Source organism: Coturnix japonica, chromosome Z, assembly GCF_054131305.1.
Source record: "Coturnix japonica strain WE chromosome Z, WE-NBRP24, whole genome shotgun sequence".
NCBI lineage: Eukaryota > Metazoa > Chordata > Aves > Galliformes > Phasianidae > Coturnix > Coturnix japonica.
This window is the reverse complement of record NC_140702.1, coordinates 60685191-60706374: the sequence shown is the minus strand read 5'-3', so window position 1 is coordinate 60706374 and position 21184 is coordinate 60685191. Positions and strand designations below refer to the sequence as shown.

The following is a 21184-nucleotide window of genomic DNA, read 5'->3' as shown; positions in this document are numbered from 1 at the left end:
CTGTATTTCCACACCAGGTTAGGCTGTAGTTCCCATCAGCGCAAGAAAAATTGCTTCACTTCTTCCCCAAATACTTCTTGGTGACTTTTTACCATGGAAGAGATTACTCAAAAGATGATAGGGTGTCTTGCTTGCTTGTGGGTGTAACACAGTGTACCACCTAAACCAAGCAGTGATTAGATACTAATGACCATTCCATACAACCAGCATGTGACTTTGCAGGAAAAAAAGGGATAGAGATAAGTGTCCCTTCACCTACGAGTCATCAGACTAAACTAGGACCAGACATAAACAGCCAGTAAGGGCAAGAAGTTGAAATAAGCCTGTCTGTGGTTTACTTTGCTGTTTTATGCAGAGCTACCTGCACAAACCAAACTTAGACACAGCCCTATGCTCTCAAGTGAACAATTTCTTCTGCATTATTGAAGTCTCTGTTTATTGAAGAATTTGCATAACAGCTCCGTGGTAGTGTTTTACCAGCCCACTTGGCCACCTTATGGTTATCACCAACAATGAGGGGTTATTCTGTTTGCAGCTAACCCCAGACAGCTTCAAATATTCTTTTTCTCCTGAACTACAATGGGTTTACTTGAAGTAATACAGCTGTGCTCACACTGAGCAGACTTCGAGGATTTATAACCACCCTCAAGGCAGTACAGAGAAAAGCAGCATTAAAAAAATGAGAAGGACGTACCATTGAGGAAAGTGTCCTGATCAGGAATGAAGAAAGCTCCTGAGCACATTGCTGCCAGAAGTAGAAGCTTTAAAAACCAGAATCTGGATGAGAGAAAACAAAAGAAATCATCTGGTTATAATATGAATTAGAGGTCTTCAGATCAAGTGTTATGAAAAATGTCTAGCCCAGCAAGTTAAAAAACAAACTGTGTTGATTGACTGCTGTTCTTTAACCTTGACTGCTTTATACACAAGAACAGTGAAATCGACCTTTTTTTTTTTTCCTTTTCTCTTCCTTTTTGCCTAACACTACACCCAGTTGGAAAGTAAGCAACACAAATCAACAAAGACTGGAAATTAAACAAATACTCACCCGTTATGAACATATGCTCGGCAGCTTTTGCTGTTGTTAATTTTGATGGTAAACAAGCAGAATAAAAAGAAGAAACAGGCCATTCCAAAACAGACTTTGTAGACTGCAGAGTATCCCACCAGCTTCTCACACATCTCACCCGCCTGAATGCCCTTGCACATCTGCTCATAGAAGGGAAACTGAAAAATAAAACACATTACTAGCTGTTAGACAGGACATAGAGTACCTCACAACTACGCCTTCATAAACTGGTGCACCACTGCCTTTTCACTTTTTCATTTAACACTGATAATGTTTGTCACTACCTTCTGTTGATACCCCTCAGCCTGGATTTGACAGTTTAAAGGATATAGAACAATGTGAAAGACAAATCAGAGCTTTCCAGAACCTCAACTGTCAACTACTTCCAGATGGCTTTGGGGGTACAAGCCCCCTCATTTTCCTTCAGCTCTGTTGGCCTTAGTCATCACAGTCCCTTAATACTTATTCACTCATTGTAGGATCCTCTCTCTTCTCCCCATGTTTTACAACAATAGATTCAGTTTCAGTAATCCAGCTTACATAAAGCCATATTGGCATTTTCACCAGCCAAAGGGGCCACGAACAGGGAAGGAAGCTTTGCCTCATGCTTCCAGCACACCCAAGCAATATGGAAACAAGTTCCCTCCCTTGCATCACAGCTTCTGAAAGGGAGTTGTGCCAGTTGCCCTGATTTTATGTTAAATTAACAGAGAGGCAGGAAAATTCCACTTTCCTCTTGACTCGTTAAATATTTGCTCTTGAAGCTTTATGCTTGGCTGTAACGTAATGTAAACTGTCACACATTTTGGCCTTGGTTTCACTAGGTAGACGTGACTCTGAGTGCCCAGAAAGCAGGACTTTGTGGACAGGACTGAGTTCTCTGCGGTGCCTTTGTGCAGACCGACCCCTGCCTTCTCACAGCCAGGAAGTTGTGCAGAAACAGAGGCATTTAATTAGAAAACCACTAGCTATTTCAAAGGAAGAAGGGCCTCTCTGTATGCATAAAGTGCTCAGCCAAGGCCAGTGAGACCAGTTGAGCAACCCATCAAAACCTTTGGAGCTGATCACTGCTACCTGCATGGGTAACAGACAAAATCAAGAAACAACACCAGCTAGGACAAAACACTGTACAAATAAATCAAGCAGACGAAATGGGAATCAGATGTGAGAAAGTATCAAGCCAGGTCTGATTTTTTTGGAAGAAAGGCATGCAAAGATTGTGGGCAACACCATCCTTGAATGAAAGAAGAGAAGATACCTGTGTCTTCTTCCTTCAGCATGCTGGTAAACCTATGAAAATGGGACGGGGAAGAACAAAAAGAACACAGCAGAAAGGGATCAGGCACCATTCCCAGCTGGGGAGAGAGCCATCCAAGATGCAGGAAACATGGGATTAACACATAAGCTCTCAGCTTCCAGCTGCAAGGATTTGAAAGCGAGCTCTCCACAATACATGCTGTGCAACTTTCAATTCTGTAACCCAAAACAGTCAACAGCCTCCTTAGCAGTTTCCCAAAAGCAAGTATTTCAGTAGCTCAAGGCAACACACGGTTAAACTGTTGCTAAGTGCAGCAAACAGAGGAGAGCCAAACTATGATACTGAATTAATCCTAGGTGGGCTACAATCAGAGGAGGAGATGAAAAGCAGAAGGTTTCAGCACAGCTGTCTGGCATTACAGAAATGAATCCAAGCTGTGCCACCCTGAGATGCTCTTTCAGAAGCAACTCAGAGGACTAGCCAGGACTTGAGAAGTTGCACAGTAAACAAGCAGCTGTGGCACAACTCTCATACAAAAACATTAGAGGGCTAGTAAGAAAACATGTGGGGCATCAGCAGTGCCTTTTCTTAAGTCTTGAAAAGCAATGATATGTCAAACTGTCTGAAAGAGCCAGCATTCCAAACAAGCACATGGACTGAATGAAATAATTATGAGACCTATCAATACCATACCACTGCCAGGGCAAGCCATGGGGCCACAGAAACAACAGGGAAAACAACTGGGCTGTTAGCTAACCTCACAGTCCTTTGCTTGTAATGACCATCCATCAGCACAGATTAGAAAGATGCATGGCACTGAACAGTATTTCTGAGAAAAATCAAGTTTTTTTTTATAGAGATGATCACACTGATTACACAGAGTTTCTGTTAGATCTAGACTTGGTACCAAGTAGCATTTTGATTATAAGTTTTAAAACAAGAAAAACACCAAGACACTTGACTAATCAGCTAGTTAGTTAAAAACAGATCTCTGGATAGCTATAAATGGGAAACTTCTAATTGCATGGATTTCTACTGAAGTCTTGATGGGGTTATTGACCCTCTGTGTTCTTTTCTGTATCTTGCAGCAGTTTCCTTACAGATCAGGCTGAGAGAAAATGGATGAATTCACAAGAACAACAGCTTACTTTGTGCCTACACGAGCAAAAAAGACCTCAGCACTATGGAGGATGCACAGCATTATATAGTGATAAATGATGGCCACAAGAACACTCCTTGTGCAACTAAACACCTTTTCAGAGACCAGTGATCCTGAAGTAACAAATCAAGAACAAAACCAAACAGTTGGTGACCCCGGCAGATAATAAACATGAGTTTAAAATGAGTAAAAATGCTGGGGACAAAAGGGTTGATGTGATGAAAGGGACATCTTTCACAGCAGGAAAAACTACTGCTGTGAACGACTTATAAAGCCTTACAAGCGGTCTTAATCACTGAAGGTTTAAAAAGGAGTTCTGTTTTGAAGTTTTATCTCTGAAAAACACTCAGCTGCAAGCAGCTTGTCCAAGCCAAGTTTTTTTATTATGTTTTCTTTTTGCTGTATAGTTTTGCTGGCTATTAAAATCAAGGATTACTTAGCCAAGCTCGATGAAGTACTTACCTTCCTCCCTTTAAAAGTAACATAAGCAAATTCCCTGGCCTCTGAGTAGGGGACAAGGCACTCTTACTGCAAAAAAATCAGTCTCTTCTTGGATAATATGAGTACCTCTATAGCTGCACGTGCAAATACATCATCAGGTTGGTAATTTTTTAAAGTGTGTTGAAACTCTTTGAGACAATGGCAACAACTACAAGAACAAGGTTAGACTACTCTGAGCAGGAACATCTGCAAGAACAGGGTCAGACTGCCCTGAACTACCTTTCCTATCAGGTCAAGTTGCTGGCATCTTAACTAACTGCGGTGCAGCAGCAAGCTGGTGCAGCTGTGCTTTGTCCAGGCTCAAGGCAGCTGCGTTTTGGCCACCTCCAAGCCTGGGTCTACTTGTGCCCAACAGCACGAGTGTGAGCATGTTGGAAACCTCTCAACATGTGAGGACAAAGGGCCTTAAGAGCCAGAGGAACCTGCAGGATGTGCCCTCAGCCAACTGAGAGAGACTGTGGCAGATGAAATTTGTTATGGAAATGGAGAACGTATAGAAGAACATATAGAAACAAAGGGAAAAAACATGGGTAAAACCCCTTGTCTTGAACAGATGAGATATGGAGTGAAAAAAAAACAAAAAACCCACGATGTGATCAAAACATGCATCAGCTTGCATCTACAGCTTAATTCTTTTCCAAAACAGACATCAGGCAGCTTAATTTAAAAACCTGGGTTTGGTCACAAATTTACATTTTAACACACTGTAATGCAGTTATGACTGGGGAAACAAGTCTGAAAACATGTTCTACCAGAACTTATAACCGTACAGAACTGAAATGCTTTGACAATAATGAATTGGTTTTCACAAACATTTGTTTTCCTGAAATCCTCCTTCTGATTCTTCTTTCATTATTTAAGGAAATGGGTGCTTTTAGGATTAAACCAGTAGTTTTGAAACAGCTTTGACATTAAAAAATAATTTTTATTTTTTTAAATTAGCAGTTTTTTGACAAACCAAACCACCATCTCCCTCCATTTGCATCAACCATCATTTCAAAGCCTGTGAAATGCAAGGTCATGCTTCAAAAGAACGTTTGCCAGTAAAGGTGTACCTGGTTCTCACCAGAATAACTGGAAAAATATACACATGGATCACAGAGGCCATTCTTCAAGTTGAGTCCTGCTTTGCTTCCTTTTGGATCAAACTCAAATTTTAAAACCAACTTTTATAGCTGTATTGTCATCATTCATGCCTTGCTGTCCACATTGCTAAAGCTTTCACATCTTGATGCTGTATGCCACCTTTTGCCTCTGAAACCTAATTCCAACAGTTTGAACTATTTTCTTCTCCACAGCCAACCACTCCCTCCCTCCCTGTTTCACTCCCTGTCTACTCCCTCACCATTGCTTCCGCCCCAGAGATCAAAGATAAATGCCATAGTTTCTCTGCATGCTTTTCAGAACTTAATTCTTCAGGCCTCTCTCCCTTTATGACTCATGGGCACAGGAATGGATTAGATAAGAAGGAAAGATGAAAAGAACAGAGAAAAACCTACCAAAAAGAAACTATAATTACTCTGTTTGAGCAGGTTCCCAACTCTGGGCTGGCACCTGCTGAATTTGACAACTGGGGAACTAAAAATCCTGTCTTAAACATATACTAGTAGACTGAAGGCATGACAGTGTAGACAAATGAATTATTATAAAACAAACGTTTTAAAAGTCTCTTTACAGAGTCCATAAAAGATGTATGCTGCTGTTGTTTCCTCTCAAAATAACTTCAAAGATCCAAAGGTTACAGTGCTACAATATTTTCACATCTACTTCAAGCTTGGGAATTTGTAACCAGCAAACAAAACAATCAAAATTTCTCCACTGACAAGGTGAGATTCCTTTCGCATAACATCAGTGCAACTATGAGATACTTGGATGGATAAAGGTAAGATTCCTTTCACGTAACATCAGTGTGATTATTTGATTTCTAAATTGATAAAGCAGACTCGTGGCTTCCTACCAACGTGATGGCTCCATGAAGAACAGCGCTGAAATTTTAAGTATTATTTTAATAAAGAAATATAAACAAATTTAGTTAAAATATTATGCCCCCTTTCAAGAAGGAGAGCACAAGGTCCGAAAAGCATTTTGTAAAGTACTTGCTTACAGTCTGGCTTCAGGATTTAAGAATACTCTGCGATCCAGACAAAAGCAAAGGAACCAATAAGTGCCCTGCACTTTCAAAACACAGTTCATCTTTGGGAAGCCAAGTCCAGTTTGTCTGGATAAATATTTTGAAGGTGCACTTCACAAGAACAGGCTTGAATTAGTTTCAAGAGTCTGAACAGCCTGGAATTATTAAATTGGAGAACAGAAAGACTACTTTCAGATGGTCAATTTCCAATTCAAAGTCTTCAAATGCTCTAAATTAAGAAGGTAATTATCTTTCTACTTCACACTAGCAGTTACTCTTTGAGACATTTCCTCCTACACCAAGCTTTAAAGACTACAAACTGGAAAAGAAATTTGGCAAGACTGAAAAGCACTCTGTTGAAGCCTGCTTGAATCACTTTTCTATTGGACAAGGAGACAGTTTTGTTTTTTTTTTAATTAAGAACACAAACAGCATTAAAACCACACTACTCATGGAGAAGTGACTTTATGAAATTTGGATACATATTAGCATATAATTTGTATTCCACATATTTCAGTTCATTGGATTATTCACTTTATTGCCAATTTAAGCATCCAGTAAGTCAAAGTAAATCCTGGCAAGACACTTCAGCATCACACTGAAAAGTCTTTGAGCTGCAGCTCACAGTCAAGCATCTTGTCTGCAGTAGGCGCTCTTACAGGACTGACTGCAAGTTCTGGTGACCAGAGGTCAGAGAGCAGCATTGCGATAATCCAAGCAAAGCAATACTAAAGAAAATTAGTACAGAATGTACAAAAAAGGCATAGTGGGGTGAAGGTCACTGGCACCAAACCCTCAAGATAGCCCTATGTAATCTTGTTGTTTCACCTTTCTTGCAGTTACAGGATGTTACCACCAGCTTCTGTCCCAGGCTGCTTCAGAGGGATGTTTTTCACAGCTAACTAAAAGCCAAGGACAGAAATTAAGTAGGGCACCAACTCAGCCAACAGTCAGTAAAAAAAAGGGAAATGAACATTGCCATGCTCCCTCTGGGACTCCCTCTTTAGGAAGGAATACAGAGAACAACTAGATGCTCAAAGCAACTAAAGTCTTCTGAATCTTCATGGTGAGTACAGTGACATCCTCAAAGCAGACCTGATGCCAAGCTCAGGACAGAAAAGTTTCAGTCCCACATTACTTAATTTTTAAAATGTAAATTATCCAGCCACTGTTCCCTCTACTTAAAAACAGCTTGCATAGTGAGAGAGAGGATTTATGCAACTTAGGTGGTTTAAGAAATGAAACCAAAGATGAAGTACAACAGGTCTAGCATCTGACAAGATGGTGCTGATCATGCACAGTCCCCTAGGGTGGGTAGGGAGAATGGACTGCCTTTTATGAGAAGGAAGTGCCCTCTTATACAGGAGAAAAGAGAAAGATGGAGCTCCATTTCCCCTCAGAATCTGTAATGCGTGTCTTACTTACGTGTGTTTTCATTTCATTAGCTACTGTCGTTGACATCATGACACAGCAGATAATAGTCACCAAGATGAAGTAGAGCGCGTACATGAAGCGTGTGCTTGTTGACTGCTTTATCTTGGGGCAGCATTTGCAGCACAAGGCACAAGCAGCAGTACCACAGCAGCAGGCCAACTGGAAAGGAAGACAAAAATCCAAGTCATTCCATTATCAACAGTAAGTTTCTATTGCAAATCACATGATCAAACTGGGAGACTTCCTACAAACTCCAACATCAAGAGGGTAGATTTAGGTTGGATATAAGCAAAAAAGTCTTTTACTGTGGTTGCCTAGAGATGTGGTAGAAGCCCCCGCCCTGGAGACATGCAAGGTCAGGCTGAACCAGGCTCTGGACTACCTGATGTAGCTGTATGTGTCTCTGCTTGCTGCAGTACTAGATGACTCCCAAAGGATGCTTCTAACTCTACAGATTCTATGCTCTTCAGTCCACCAGAACCACACTGCTCTCTTAAAAGAAGTCTTTTTCCTGATACATGCACAAGAATTTGTAAACTACTGAAGATTTTAAGCAAATTGAATGTGGTGAAGAAAAGCTGCTTAAGCAACACCTTGGGATAGCTGTGCTTACAGCTTTGAGAACAGGTAACAATTACAAAAACAAGTAAGCAAAAATGACATCGACAGTTCTGAACACCCTGTGTAGTTGAGAAAGCCTGGAAATAATTTGCTTACTGCAAACAAAGCAAAGCAAAACAAAACAAAGCAAAAAAGAAGAAGGCTGACAGTGAAAAACTGAAATGCAATGGCATAATCTTACACTGAAGAAAGACAGAACAACTTCAAACTCAGCTGTTTAGAAACAATTTAGCAAAGTTTAAATTAGTGATGTTCATCTTTGCAAAAAGAAGAGAGAAGAAGCAATGCATAACAGCTATAAGCAATACAAGTACCAAGTCTTACTTCAGCTGATACTGTCTGTAATATTTAAATGCTATTAGAGATGGAATTGTATGCATGTTTTTGTTTCCTTTCTTCCTGCCACTGCATGAGCATCCAAGACAAAAAAAAATAAGTATTCCAAAAAGCAAATCATTTCTACATTCAATAGAGGAAAAGGCACAGAACAAGTCCTGTGAATGATTTAGCTTGGGGCTCATTATTTCCATGCTCTTGACAGTATCATTAACTTCCAGAACAGCTGAACTCACCTTCCCTTCCTTCTACCTTAGGAGAAGTCATAGATAAAACTACAGATGTATGTGTTATTTCTGTACACAAGGCAGCAGTGTCCTTGGCTGGGCCTTTCATTGCAACAAGCACCAGTTTCATATGGCCCCATACTTCACACACAGCAGATGCATCCACAGTAGTTTCTGGACATTAGCAGGCACCCAGGCACTCCTTGTGCCTCTCCTCCAGCCCATGCTGCAGGTCCAAGCACCCCCACTGCCTGCACTCCTGATTTTGGGCTGTCGATGGCCAGCACTCAGCACAGGGACATGCACTGGAGGCGTCAGGGGCTCAAGAATACCCAGAGTACTGTCTGCACACACACATGCCCTGCAGTTCCTCAGCCTTCTGACAGGGTCACGGGCGGTCAGAGGACCTTGCTGCTAGCTAGCAAGTAGCTGCAGACAGCTATTCTTAACCCTTGCGAGAGGCTTCAAAATGCACTTATTTGTCACCAGGGGTATGCTCTAAACAGCAAACAGCCTGCTTGAGTTGCCCAGGCACACACACACAGCTTTCATCCTAGTACATCCTCCTCCAGCAGCAAAGCCTGTCTGACCCAGGAGCAAAAGGTGTCTCTCCTGTTTGTTTGCAGACCTGTGACTCTGATGCAACCCCACAGCGTGGCCCCTAGACTGGTTGATCAAAGTGTATCTGACTGTGGCAAAAGAGAAGTGTCTTTAAAAGAGTTTCAGCTTGCTATTTCCTTACCACTATTATCAGTTGCAACACCCAAGCTCAGACTTCCTGTCCTCAACCCCTACCTCGCTCCACAGCATATGGGTGGCTCACACAGCAAAACAGAGACAGCACAACCCATTCTGCCTTGCTCTGGGTTCACTGCTGCACCTCACACCAGAGATGACAGCAGCCTCCTTGCAAGCAGCTTCTAGAACCACCACTACTGGGGAACAGAAATCCTCCCAGTAACACATGGAGCTGTGAGGGACAAGCACAACGGGCTCATGTTGGCACCCAAGTTGGAAATGAAAAACACAATGTGCATAAGCACATCAGGCAAGTACATTAAGAGAAGATAATGCAAGCTGAGTGAAATTAACTTCTAGTGCACTGACTGCAAATCCAAGAAATAACTATGCGATGGTGATCTATTTATTCAGCAAACAAATGGAAAAAACAGTACTTCCAAACAAAAAAAAAATCTGAAAGAAAAAAAAAAAAAAAAGATTAAGACTGAGTGTTCTTTCAGTCTGTATCAGCCAGATCCAAAGTATCTAGGAAGTATTTCAACTGCTGGCTGTACTCAGCGTACCATGAAAAACTATACTAAAGTATGGAAAAGTTACACAGCTTTGGCATTTTTAGGAGTGAGAGTGGAACATCATTTTCTTAAGTGCTACAGAGCTCTGCCAGTGAAACTTCATCCATATCCAGCAATGTGTCTGCTATTCCAGTCCTGGGAGCCCTCCAGTCTCAGGAGCTGCTATTTATATTTAAATAGTATATATAGCTCACTAGCACATTGCTTCTCACTATTTAGTGAAACTTTAATTATAACTTCTAATAGCCAGCACGCAACCTATAAGTTGACAGTATTTGTGAAAAATAGCAGTGCATCCATCTTATTTCAGAGACACTCTGGCACTCTGATACTCAGGGCATTCTGAATAGTCATGGAAACCATAGAAAGTTGGTTAGGTTGTTCAGCCACAGCCCCACATTTTTAAAAAAGAAAAAACAGAGTAACTCTGGTTATGATTAACTACATTCCAGAGTGAGCCGCAATGAAAATAGGTGTTATCCAAAAATATATGAAAACAGTCTCTGTCCCAAAGAGTGAGATGCTGGCTGGCTGCAAGCCACTGACCTGAGAGGTTTCAGAGATGTTATCTTTGGATGGCAGACTTCAAAGTCCAGCTCTGCAATGAGCTCTCTGTTCAACAGCTGCTGCAGTGCACAGCTGTGCCACCACTGTCTGATGCCACATGCCTTACTGTGGGCATTTGCCCACCTGGCTCCAAGGAGCCCAAGGCAGAAGCACTGGGAAGTCTGGCTGCTGTGGCATCAGTCTGTCAAGCTTGCAGTGGTGTCTGGCTTCAGATCTCACAGGTCCAAAGACTGCCACAATTCAGGCAACTAGCACAAGGACATGTGGCCGCCTGGGCAGCAGCAGCTGCAGACAGCAATGTGGGAAATTCTTCAGTTAAAAATACTTATGCAGAGTTTCATAGACATTTTTTTCTGCAGGCCAGGTTGGCTCAGCAGCTGCTGCTGCCCTAGCCCCGCTCCCTGTACCCCTGCAGTGGCACTGCAGCAGCTAGCAGCTGCTAACCAAACAAAGGAGCTAGATGGCTAAAAAACAAAAGAGGGCAGAAACAAATGCCTTATCAACCCTCCTCAGCTGCCTGACAGGATGTTCTGTGCAACGGCAGAAACAATTTATCCTTCCATCTGAGGGGCCAGCACACAGGAAAGAGGGCAGTACAAAGGCGAGCACTCCACACCATTCTCAGTGACCCACACACTCTGCCCTTCTGAGCAAGTATTTTGGTGGCAGGAGCAAAGGCACCAGGTCTACCAAGCTGTGCACCAGCTCCATGTTCTCTGCAGTAAATGCTCCACCAGCACACTCTGAACATCCGCCCTGCATGCAAGTCTTGGTCATGGAGAGATCCAAACTGATCCAACCTGAGAAATGGCAGAATTAGAGAGGGCGGTAATGCTGAGCCCACACATGGCTATTTACACACACGACTGAGAAGCAAAGTGGACGTGTACAATCTATTGCATTTGTAGACACAGTGACATTTTTAGAAGGTATGTTCCAGAGATGTTTCCAAAAAAATCTTGAAGGTCATAGCAAATATGTTCTGTGGCCATTAAAACAAAGTGCGTATCCATGAGGAGTTTCAGGCTCACTACCCAAAATAGCCCACGGTATTTTTTAAATATACAAGCCACAGGGAAGTACCAAACTTGTCACAACAACGCTCTCTTCCTTTTGGGAGACTCCAGCAGAAACTGTAAAAATCAAAGCCAAAGAAGATCATGTTTAAAAATAAAATAAAATAAAAATAGCACATTATTAAAGGAAACGAAGACCTAGCAGAGTTCCAACAACCGCCCAGCATCTTCACAGGGCATCATGCTTCCTGAATCAAAGAAATCCATGAGAAGGGACTTAAAGCTTTATTACTGTTAAGCAGGTATTCTTACTGGCAGCACTGGGTGCACGGGGGTAATCCTCCAATCACACATCACTTACACAAAGCATCTTCAGCTTATATACATTACTTGTGTTACATACACAGAAGTTTCCCAGAAGTGTGTTATGTATCCAGTGACTGCCAGCTGATTTGAAGAAGAGCACAAAGTATTTTGTAACTTGTTTTTAGAAATAGCTGATTTGAAGAAGTAGAAATACTATATATTTTAGTAGCATATTTTAGAAATATAGTTGCCATGTTGTTATATTATGTGATTAAATCTTGCTTGCAAGACTGTGATAGCTTTTAGATGTTGCAAATACTACAGATGCAGTGTTACGGACTAGTAAGCATGTTGTAACACTATTCTGTTTTGATAAGAGAACCTCCCCAAAAGAAATACAATAATAGCCTCCACACAAGGCCAAGTTATCTCACTCTGGGATTAGGCTGGGATGCAACAAGCAGGCATCATGATACTCCCCTCTATCCTCCTTATCTTCTACTCCCCGGTATATATCATTAAAAGACAGATTATCACCCCAGTATATATATCATTAACAGACAGGTTGCCAAACTTATCTCTATCCAAGGACAATCAAATGTCCAGAAATAATGCCCAAGTACTGAGTGAGCAAATGTTATGATTTTGGTACCTATCAGTGACTCATAACAGGCATTCTCCTGCTGAGCATGTGTCTATGAAGTTAATCTGGAGAACAAGCGAGGAAGATCACTGGATGAAGTAAATGACTATCAATTGCACTGCCATGATGCTGAAACTATGCTTGATGGTAGAAAAGACCATGGAATAGAAGACTGGAGACCTCATAAATCACTGCCTGAGGTAGGCATGTATATGTTATTTGTCTCACGTGTAATTGATGGATACGGACTGTCTGTGGAAATACAACGGACTCTGAATCATGTAATCTTTGAAGCACTTATGGTGGAAATATCTCCAGTGCTGCCCTGCGCTGCTAATAAAGAATATCTGACTTAACAGTGACAAAACATTGCTGTTAAGTTTCTACATGTCAATTTCTTCAATACGCAACCTCCATCAACTCTAAGCAGAGCCTCCTATTTCCTTGGTACAAAGCTTCCTTAACGCCTTGGTTCAGAGACACAGCTCTTTCTGATATCTAAAGAAAATGACAGGGCAGGGGTATCCATAAGGAAACACTAACAAGCTTAACAATATTGATTCAAAATTGATGTGTAGAACCTTAATAGCAAAGTTCTGCTACTGCTATGCAAGGTGTTCTTCAATTCAATATTGTTATAAGTTGTATCATGTTAAAGCAGAACAGTCCTACAATATGCTTCCCCATCCATACCGCTACATCACAAATACCATCCTTAGCAGCTAAGGGCTACTATAGTGCTGCAAGCAAGCACTGTGCATATTATACAATAATTCAGTGGCTACTCCTACAAGAACATATGAACAGAATGTTTTGTGTAATGACTTCTTCAAATCATTCCTGACCATGCCACAGAGCTGAGGAATGTGCTGCACTGAAGCTTCTTTTCAGTGGGGCTAACAGCAGCTTAGCCTTTGTACAGTGATTACTTGACCACAAGCATTACCCTGGCTGTAGGGTTTGCAGATAATGTGATTACTGATTTGTTAAAGTCAAAGTCTGCCAGAAATGGCCCAACAGACACTCAAAACTAAACAAAGCATCCCAGTGGGCTGAACCAGAAACAGCACCAGCCTGGCACGGCTCACAGCTTCGGGAAAGAGTGAGAAAGTGAAAAAGCAAACCTTTATGCTAACACACTGTTCCAATAAGTGTGTGGTGCCAAGCAGCCTAAGCTGATGAGCTGGGATTACTGAACCCTCCTGCAGCTACACATACATCCTGCACAAATGTCTCCAACTGGCTGCATGGTTACATGGCAGATGGTTTGTTCATGTAAAGTTGAAGCTTTACTTCCTTCTTTGCCTACCTGAGATGTCTCTTCACTGCTGCTTTAGTGACCAGGTGGCTCAAGACAAGAGATTCAGCAACCAGTACATCAGTTAACTAAGGACTTATTTTTGGGAGCACCCCTCACATTGGAAGTTGTGCAAAACTACAACTGACTTCAGACACACATCCTTACAGAACACTGCTTTCTGGGGAGGCCTTCTTGCCACGATCTGAGGCAAAATGGAGGTTCATGCCCTACACCATGAAGCAGGATGACCATGTGGCCATTAAACATGCAGACCAAAGCCTACTGGAGGAAGCAGAGTCTGAGACAGTCACACCAACAGCACAGTGAAGCTGCTGACAGATGCTGGCAGAGCGGAAGTGAAGCACTTGGCTGGACTGATTCACTTCTGTCAAACAGGACTAAGTGGTGACTCAGCTCAACATTAGCAAACAACATCACTGCCAAATTTCTGGATTAAAGACTGGACAACTGCTTTTCTCCTGATGGTTATGGAAAACTCAAGGCAAATGTTTAGTCTGACCAGAGCACTACAGCGCATCACGTCACCCATCCCCCCCACTAGCGTAGCTATGTCTCAGTTATTAAATTTAATATAGAATATCTCAAAGGAGATGGGCAGTCCATTCCTCCAAGCCATTATTTGCATTTCTCATTAAAACGAACAAGGAAAAAATATATTTGTCTGTTACAGTTCCCTGGTTCTCATTAAGGCTTTCTTGACTAGCTCAGAGTGTCTTTTAAACCACAGAAGCACAGAATGGCTTGTGTTGGAAGGGACCTCAAAGCCCACCCAGTCCCAACCCACTGCCACAGGCAGGGATGCCACCCACTAGATCAGGCCACTCAGGGCCCCACCCAGCTTGGCTTTGAACTTGGTCTTTTCTCCTTGCTCATTAAAGAGGGAATCCAAACCGCCTATCCTAAGTTTCTCATCCAGAGGCCATAAGACATTTCCCACCAGCAGCATAAGGTTGTGTTTCTCCCTGGATCCCCTTGCTTCCCCAGCACCTCCTCCATAGCTATGGACATGGGAACTGCACTCTCAACCTGAGTGCCTCTCACAGCAAAAGAGGGAGCAGCTGGGTAGTGGAAGACTTAGCAGCGATGGCATCATCTGTAGATAATTTGAGGCTGTCACTCCACACAATGAGCACTTTTTCTCTATGATATCTCTTTATCTTGAGTCATGTAGCAGCACACAGACACAATGTGGTGTATCAGTGGGCACAGAAAGAGCTACGGGCTCAAATCGGTGTTCCACAGGAGTGAAGAAGCAGGTTAAGTGAATTTCTTCATGTAGTGATTTACAAGCATGTAGCTGGAACAGCTGCTTCACTTCTGAACAAATGAACAGCTCTGAGCTGTCCCACAAAAATGCTGTGCCTTTAAAAACTGCTATTGAATTCGGATTTTAAGGGAGAAAAAAAGAGATTCTAACATTTCATGTGAAATGACAAAAGACAATAAATTGTTACTAAAGATTAACTATTTTTCACCATATTTTATGTTTAAAAAACGCCCACAATCTAATTGCTCACAAAGTTGCTAAAGACGTTCCAGTTTATATCAGAGTCATAACAACCACCTGCACTCCCATTTCTAATCAGGCAGCTTCAAAACGGAGCCTGCTCACATCTCCCCATCTCCTCCTCACTGATCAGCATTTTTTAAATACCATTACAATGACAACTTCAGAAGTATCTTGAACAGCACTCCCGAACCACTGCCTTGCCAGTTGCAGCAATATAAAGAGAAAAAAATGAGACAAATCCTCTTCGCAAACTGTCAGGAACAGTTCCCATTAAAACCTGGCTTGAGAGGTGACACACTGACACACTTTGTGCAGTTCTACTGCACAGGGGAAAAAAAAAAAAAGCAAAAAGCTTCTCACAATCAGGCTGTGAACTCTTTTATATGTTTGTGCATATGCTGTCCCTAATTGCTGTGAGCTCAGTCACAAGCTGTAAACAGCACCAGTCCTAGTGAGTTATGGAAGTGAGATTGTCAGGAGTGTCACAAGAAAGGCAGCACCACGCTTCCATCGCTGCTGTTGTGACACTGTTCCCAAAAGCCGCCCATCCCTGCTGCTCAACACCCTGCACTGCAGCGCAATGCAGCCTGCAGAGTGCCCAGCACTTTGGCTGCAGAGAAGTGACATGGAGGATGCATTCAAGACTACAGAGATTATCTCAAATTAATGAGTCCAAATAAGAAAGGCCATTGTGCTTCCACCACAGCAACTCAAGGACATCCTCCCTCAAAACTAAAGTGCTCAGATTGCTGGTGCTGAAATCTGTTTCCTGGGTGACCTGAACAATGCCAGTGGTCAGAACAGTCCATCGCATCCTATATATCTAGGAATATGTAGTATGGACAGTACAGCCCAAATGCCATCAACTCAGATTTAAAAGGGCTTTGGAAGCAACCTGAAGCCCAGGCACCTTCACACAGCCAAGCTGCAAACCTGGAACACATCTGGGATGGCAGGAGATACCAGCTATAGGCAGAACCTCCAGCTCACACTTGTACTTACAGCCAAGGCTTTCACTCAGCTGTTCCCCAAAACAAGCACATCTTGCACTGGCAACTCTGAGTACATCCACTGCAGTGACAGTATCAGTAATGAAAAAAAGCATCCTAAACAATAATAATAAATAAATGCAGCAGTAAGATGCAAATCCTTTCACAGAAAAGTATCACCTTGCCCTTGAAGGTGCACTCTTGCACAGCCTTCACTCCCCAGCTGTATGAGTATGGGTGTTTAAGCTGTTTCTTTAAACACACAGCACAGTCAGCTGACAATATGGAATGCAAGACAAAAAAAAAAAAATGGGGAAAAAAAAAAGTGTGAATAAGAAATTAAGCAGGAATGAGAAACCATATTGTCTTCCTCAAAGCACTGCCAGGGAAGGGATTACTTTGAATTAAAGCTAGCAGTGCAAATGTAAGACAATACAACACTTACATGATCTCACTGCCTTTTGGTTATTGTCAGCTCCCTTCCCAATCACTTCTGGATCCATCAGCAAATTTTATCCAGCTACGAGAGGGCGATGGGGCCTCAAAGGTATTAATTCCTCACTATTTTCATGAAAATAGGCAGAAGGCCTAGCTGAGAAAAATGATGTCTGAAGCTCGAACAAAGACGAGGCTGCAGTATTTAGTAGAAGAGGAAATTGATGTATGATACCTCAACCTCAGCATGCAAAGCTGTAGGACAGCAGGCTTCATTAATTTTGTTGTTTGGGCACCCATTTGCTTTAGAGCAAAGCCTCCACGTTTTTACAAATGAGGGGGAAGAAGAGGAAAGCCCTGTTTTTAATGACTGTACCTTTGATACCCCAAACCAGACCTCAGGCAGCCAGCTGTCCCTTCACCCACAAGTGTTGGTGTCCCCTCCCTGCCCCAGAGGCTCCCAACACAGGGAAGTATGAGTATGAGCTAAGCCCTGGATTTGAGTATGGCATTTTATTGTTTTTATAAACCCAAGTTAATGGCCTGGGCATAAAAGACAAATCTCATATTCTACTTATGGAGCATCTTACTGCGTTTACTAGTTGATACGATTTCAAGTGCTGAGCAGCACTAAAGACAGCACGTGAGATTTAACAGACCTACAAAAATAGTTTTGAACGCATTAATAGCTCTAATAACTACCAATTCTAATTGAAAAATCCATCTTCTTCAGCAAGCCAGCTGCAGCACACTGCCCCCTACAAACTAAACAGTAACTATTCAAATTACATTTATTTAACTTCGGGGAAAAAAAAACCTTTTTCATTGTAATAAAGATTTTCCGCAACAGCTGCTTTTCTTAACCATGATCTCAACTTGATTCTCTTGAGAATAACTACTGAAGAAAAGCCAAATGTAAAATCCTGTTTCCTGTCAATTCAAGCAGATGTTTTTATGTAATCAAAAGCATTGTGGAGGTCCAAGCTAGACTGTACTCTTGCTGCATCCTGAAAATGGGTCTACCAAAGAAATACCTGCAGAATAAAAAACACCAGCAAGACTTTTAGAGCAGAAACACCCAAAGATTGCCATTTTCTGCAAAAGTCAGTTTGCATTTTATGTGACAAAAGCAGCTGCTGAAGCTAAAGTTTGTCAATGGCCAAGTTCCTTGAGAGCAAGTTCCCATGGTCCACTTGGCAAGGATGCAAGTCATACAGTGATGTTAATTAAGATTATTTAAAATTTTATTTTTTTTTTTAATTTTTTGTGCAAAATCAGCATAACCAAAGTACACTAAAGTTTGGCTGCCAGCCACTGTGTGCTTTAACAACAGGAACTTGGGCTGGGAAACCTGAATAAGCTCATTCAGACAGGCATCATCAACTAGACACTGAGCACAGTTTGGTCCAGACCCAAAAGAACTGATAACTCATTGTCTGTTTCATATTAGAAGATTTTGCTGGCACTCTGAATGGAGAAAATTGATAGCCAAGTGATAGTAACTCACAACAATATTTTGGTATTGGCTACAGACAATAACATGTAATACTTGTGCTTTTCCAGCTCACAAGGAGAACACCAAACCTCTCTAGTCACTTCTTGCAGAGCAGAACCACAGAAACACAGCACAGCAGAGAGTGCAAGGCCAAAACACTTCCTAATAATAGGAAAACAGCCCAAACCCCAGAAAAAAAACCAAACACCATAAGATATCAAACCCATACAACCAGTATTTTGTAGACAGACAGGAGCGACCGACAAAAGGGCTGTTTTTCAGAACCTATTGCATAGATTCCCATCTTTCCTCAAGAACTTCATTACTGTTTCTGTAGGCAGGATTATATTTTGAAGAATACAAAAGGACAGGACAAATTCCTTCCTGATTTTCCAGCATGATTAACAGCACTCTTAAAATGCCTGAAAAAGTTGGATTGAGAAAGAGGAACTTCTGTCCCTTTTGTTTTTGTATATTAATTACACTACACCAACACCCTCGCCTCCATCAAGGTTGGATTTATTCTAGCTGTAAACTCAAAAACCATTTTCCCTCTTAAGAAAAGTTACACTGCACACCACTGAAACATATTTTATATCATTTATCATTTTAATCTGTAAAAAGGTTATCCACATGAAGTTTGCTGGTGTAAATCCAGCAACATGCCATATTTAGCACAGATAAGTCTCACATTAAAAAAAAAATGTTTCATCCAGCAGAATACATCTCCCCAGGGTATTGCATAATTTTGGCACTACGACTGCATCCACTTTAGGGCTTTTGCTTAGGCTCCAAAATCACGAAGGAGTTCATTTTCTTTCCAGACTGAAGTTACGCATCAGTGTCAATAAAACACATTACTACACTAGAAGATATTACTACACAGGATATTAAGCGTGGTTTTAAGAATTCTTCGAAGTTCAGCTGTGCTAAAGCAAGCCATTCACCATATGAGCCTCAAAATGGTTTTGATCTTTCAGTTTGAAGCTATTCCTCCAGGAGGTACAACAAAAAACACAGGAAGACACGAATAGCCAGCAACCACCTAAAAGTATCTACCACCAGCACTTTGTTCACTTCACTCCATAGAAAAGACCAAGTAGGTCCAAAAATTCCTTCATCTGCTGCAAAACTGCAGGTGAGGCAGCAGCCCAGGAGTCCAGTCTTTAAGGGGAGCAGTTCCTGCTCACAACCAGCAATCTTGGTTTGGTGCAGGGCATTTTGTTTGGAGGACAGGTTTATGGAGGCACACTGCCTGCTGAACACTGGAACAGCCAAAGGACGAGATCTAGACTGGGCTTTCAAGCTGCTGGCACAAGCTGGAGTTCATTCCCAGACAGCTCATACAAAAGCAGGAGAATAATCAAAAGCTGAGGTTGGGCAGCTGCCAATGGGGCAATACCAACAGAATTTGGACCTTGCGATGATCGAATATGCAAAAGGCTGTTGTAAACCAACAGAATTAGCCTGCTGCTGTCAGGACAAGCAGTGACACGTTAATGCAGCAGAAGTGAATATCTGGGAAAATCAACTAAAGAATAAAGCACCGGCGGGGCGAGTGCAGTCTAACAGTCGTCTAGAGACAAGGGGCACAACTGCCGTCCTTCCCTAAAGCAGATGCCGGCACCTGCCGAGCCCTTCCCCGAGCGGTGCCTGCGGGTGAGCACAGCACCGCGCCTCCCTCGTTCCTCCCGCAGGCAGCGGCTGCGGGGCGCTCCCCCGGCTGCCCGCTCCGCTTCGTTCCGTCCCCGCGCTGTGCTGCGGCATCATGCCCGCTCACGATGCCGCCGCTCGCCCTACCTGGCCGGCGCAGCAGGGCGCGGACATGCCGGCGGTGCGTCTGCCTGCCTCGCTGGCTCGTTGTGCCGCTCACAACAGCGCGCTCCGAGCCGCTCGCCCCATGCGGGTGCGGGCTGGGCCGTGCCGCGCACGGTACCGCCGAGTTCGGGCGGAGCTGCACCGCCTCTGCCCGCAGCCCTCGGCCCGGCCCCGCCGCGCCGCGCCGCTTCCGCTGTCGTCAGGGAGCGAGGCGCCGTCGGACGTGGAGCGTCCCGGTGCGTGTGTCAGGAGCGGCTGGGGTAAATTGTAGGAGACACGATCGACGGTGAAGAAATTCTGAGTCGCAAATGCAGCGCCCTGCCGGCAGGAGAGCACCCACGGAGACGGCACTGCGGCTTTTGTACATCGTCTCCCCCTACTTACCCCCTCCCCTGTCTCTCCATTGGCGGGGTACTGCGGGTTCACAGGCTTACCGAAGGTTTACATTTGTTAATTACGTTCTCACACTTGCTAATTCGCATTCTGTCTTGCCTCCAGCCGGTCGCCATCCCGCTGTTCCCAAGATCACTCATATAGACATGGTGATGGCTCCGACGTCTCTTCCCATTCCTTGCTTAACCAAGGAGCACCGGGTGGGGGATGCCAGGTCTTCCCCATGCTTCTTTCTGGTTGGATATTCCAGGTTACAATTTTACCCGAGCTTTGCGTTTGTTAATTACATTCTGACGCTTGTTAATTCCTGTGCTAACTTGTGCCAGTCGGCCGCCATCCTGCTGTTCCTGTTTCCAAGATGTCTCGGTACTCTTATCGTATTGATATGTTGATTGCCTTCAAAGCTTCTTCCATTCTGTCCGAGGGACACTTTGTTAAACAAAGAGCCCCGGGGTTTGGGGAGGGAGGCGAGGGATTCCAGTCCTTCATGGTAGCTCCTGGATCTTCTGCTTTACAATTCTGTGCTTTCTTGGTAGGTTTACTCAGCCCTCCCTGTTTACATATCCTCCATAACTCAGGTGTTGGAGAACCATCTGTCTTATCATGAGACATCTGTTAATAAAGCTGCAAATGTATATATAT

General features: G+C 43.0%; 1 protein-coding gene across 2 annotated transcripts in view; it reads right to left on the bottom strand.

Moving 5' to 3' along the window:
- The window catches only part of SERINC5 (serine incorporator 5), a 38320-nt gene extending 17543 nt beyond the window's left edge, over positions 1–20777 (bottom strand). The window contains exons 1-4 of one of the 2 annotated variants that reach the window (XM_085529902.1): positions 20534–20777; positions 7544–7711; positions 1049–1227; positions 695–777 (exon numbers count right to left, since the gene is read on the bottom strand). In XM_085529902.1, the coding sequence (XP_085386028.1) occupies positions 695–777; positions 1049–1227; positions 7544–7627 (346 nt within the window). In that variant the 5' untranslated portion in view covers positions 7628–7711; positions 20534–20777. Of the gene's footprint in view, positions 1–694; positions 778–1048; positions 1228–7543; positions 7712–20131; positions 20467–20533 lie in introns of those variants that run through there. The other variant, XM_015848605.3, reaches the window with a different exon arrangement.
- Between the last annotated feature and the right edge of the window lie 407 nt (positions 20778–21184).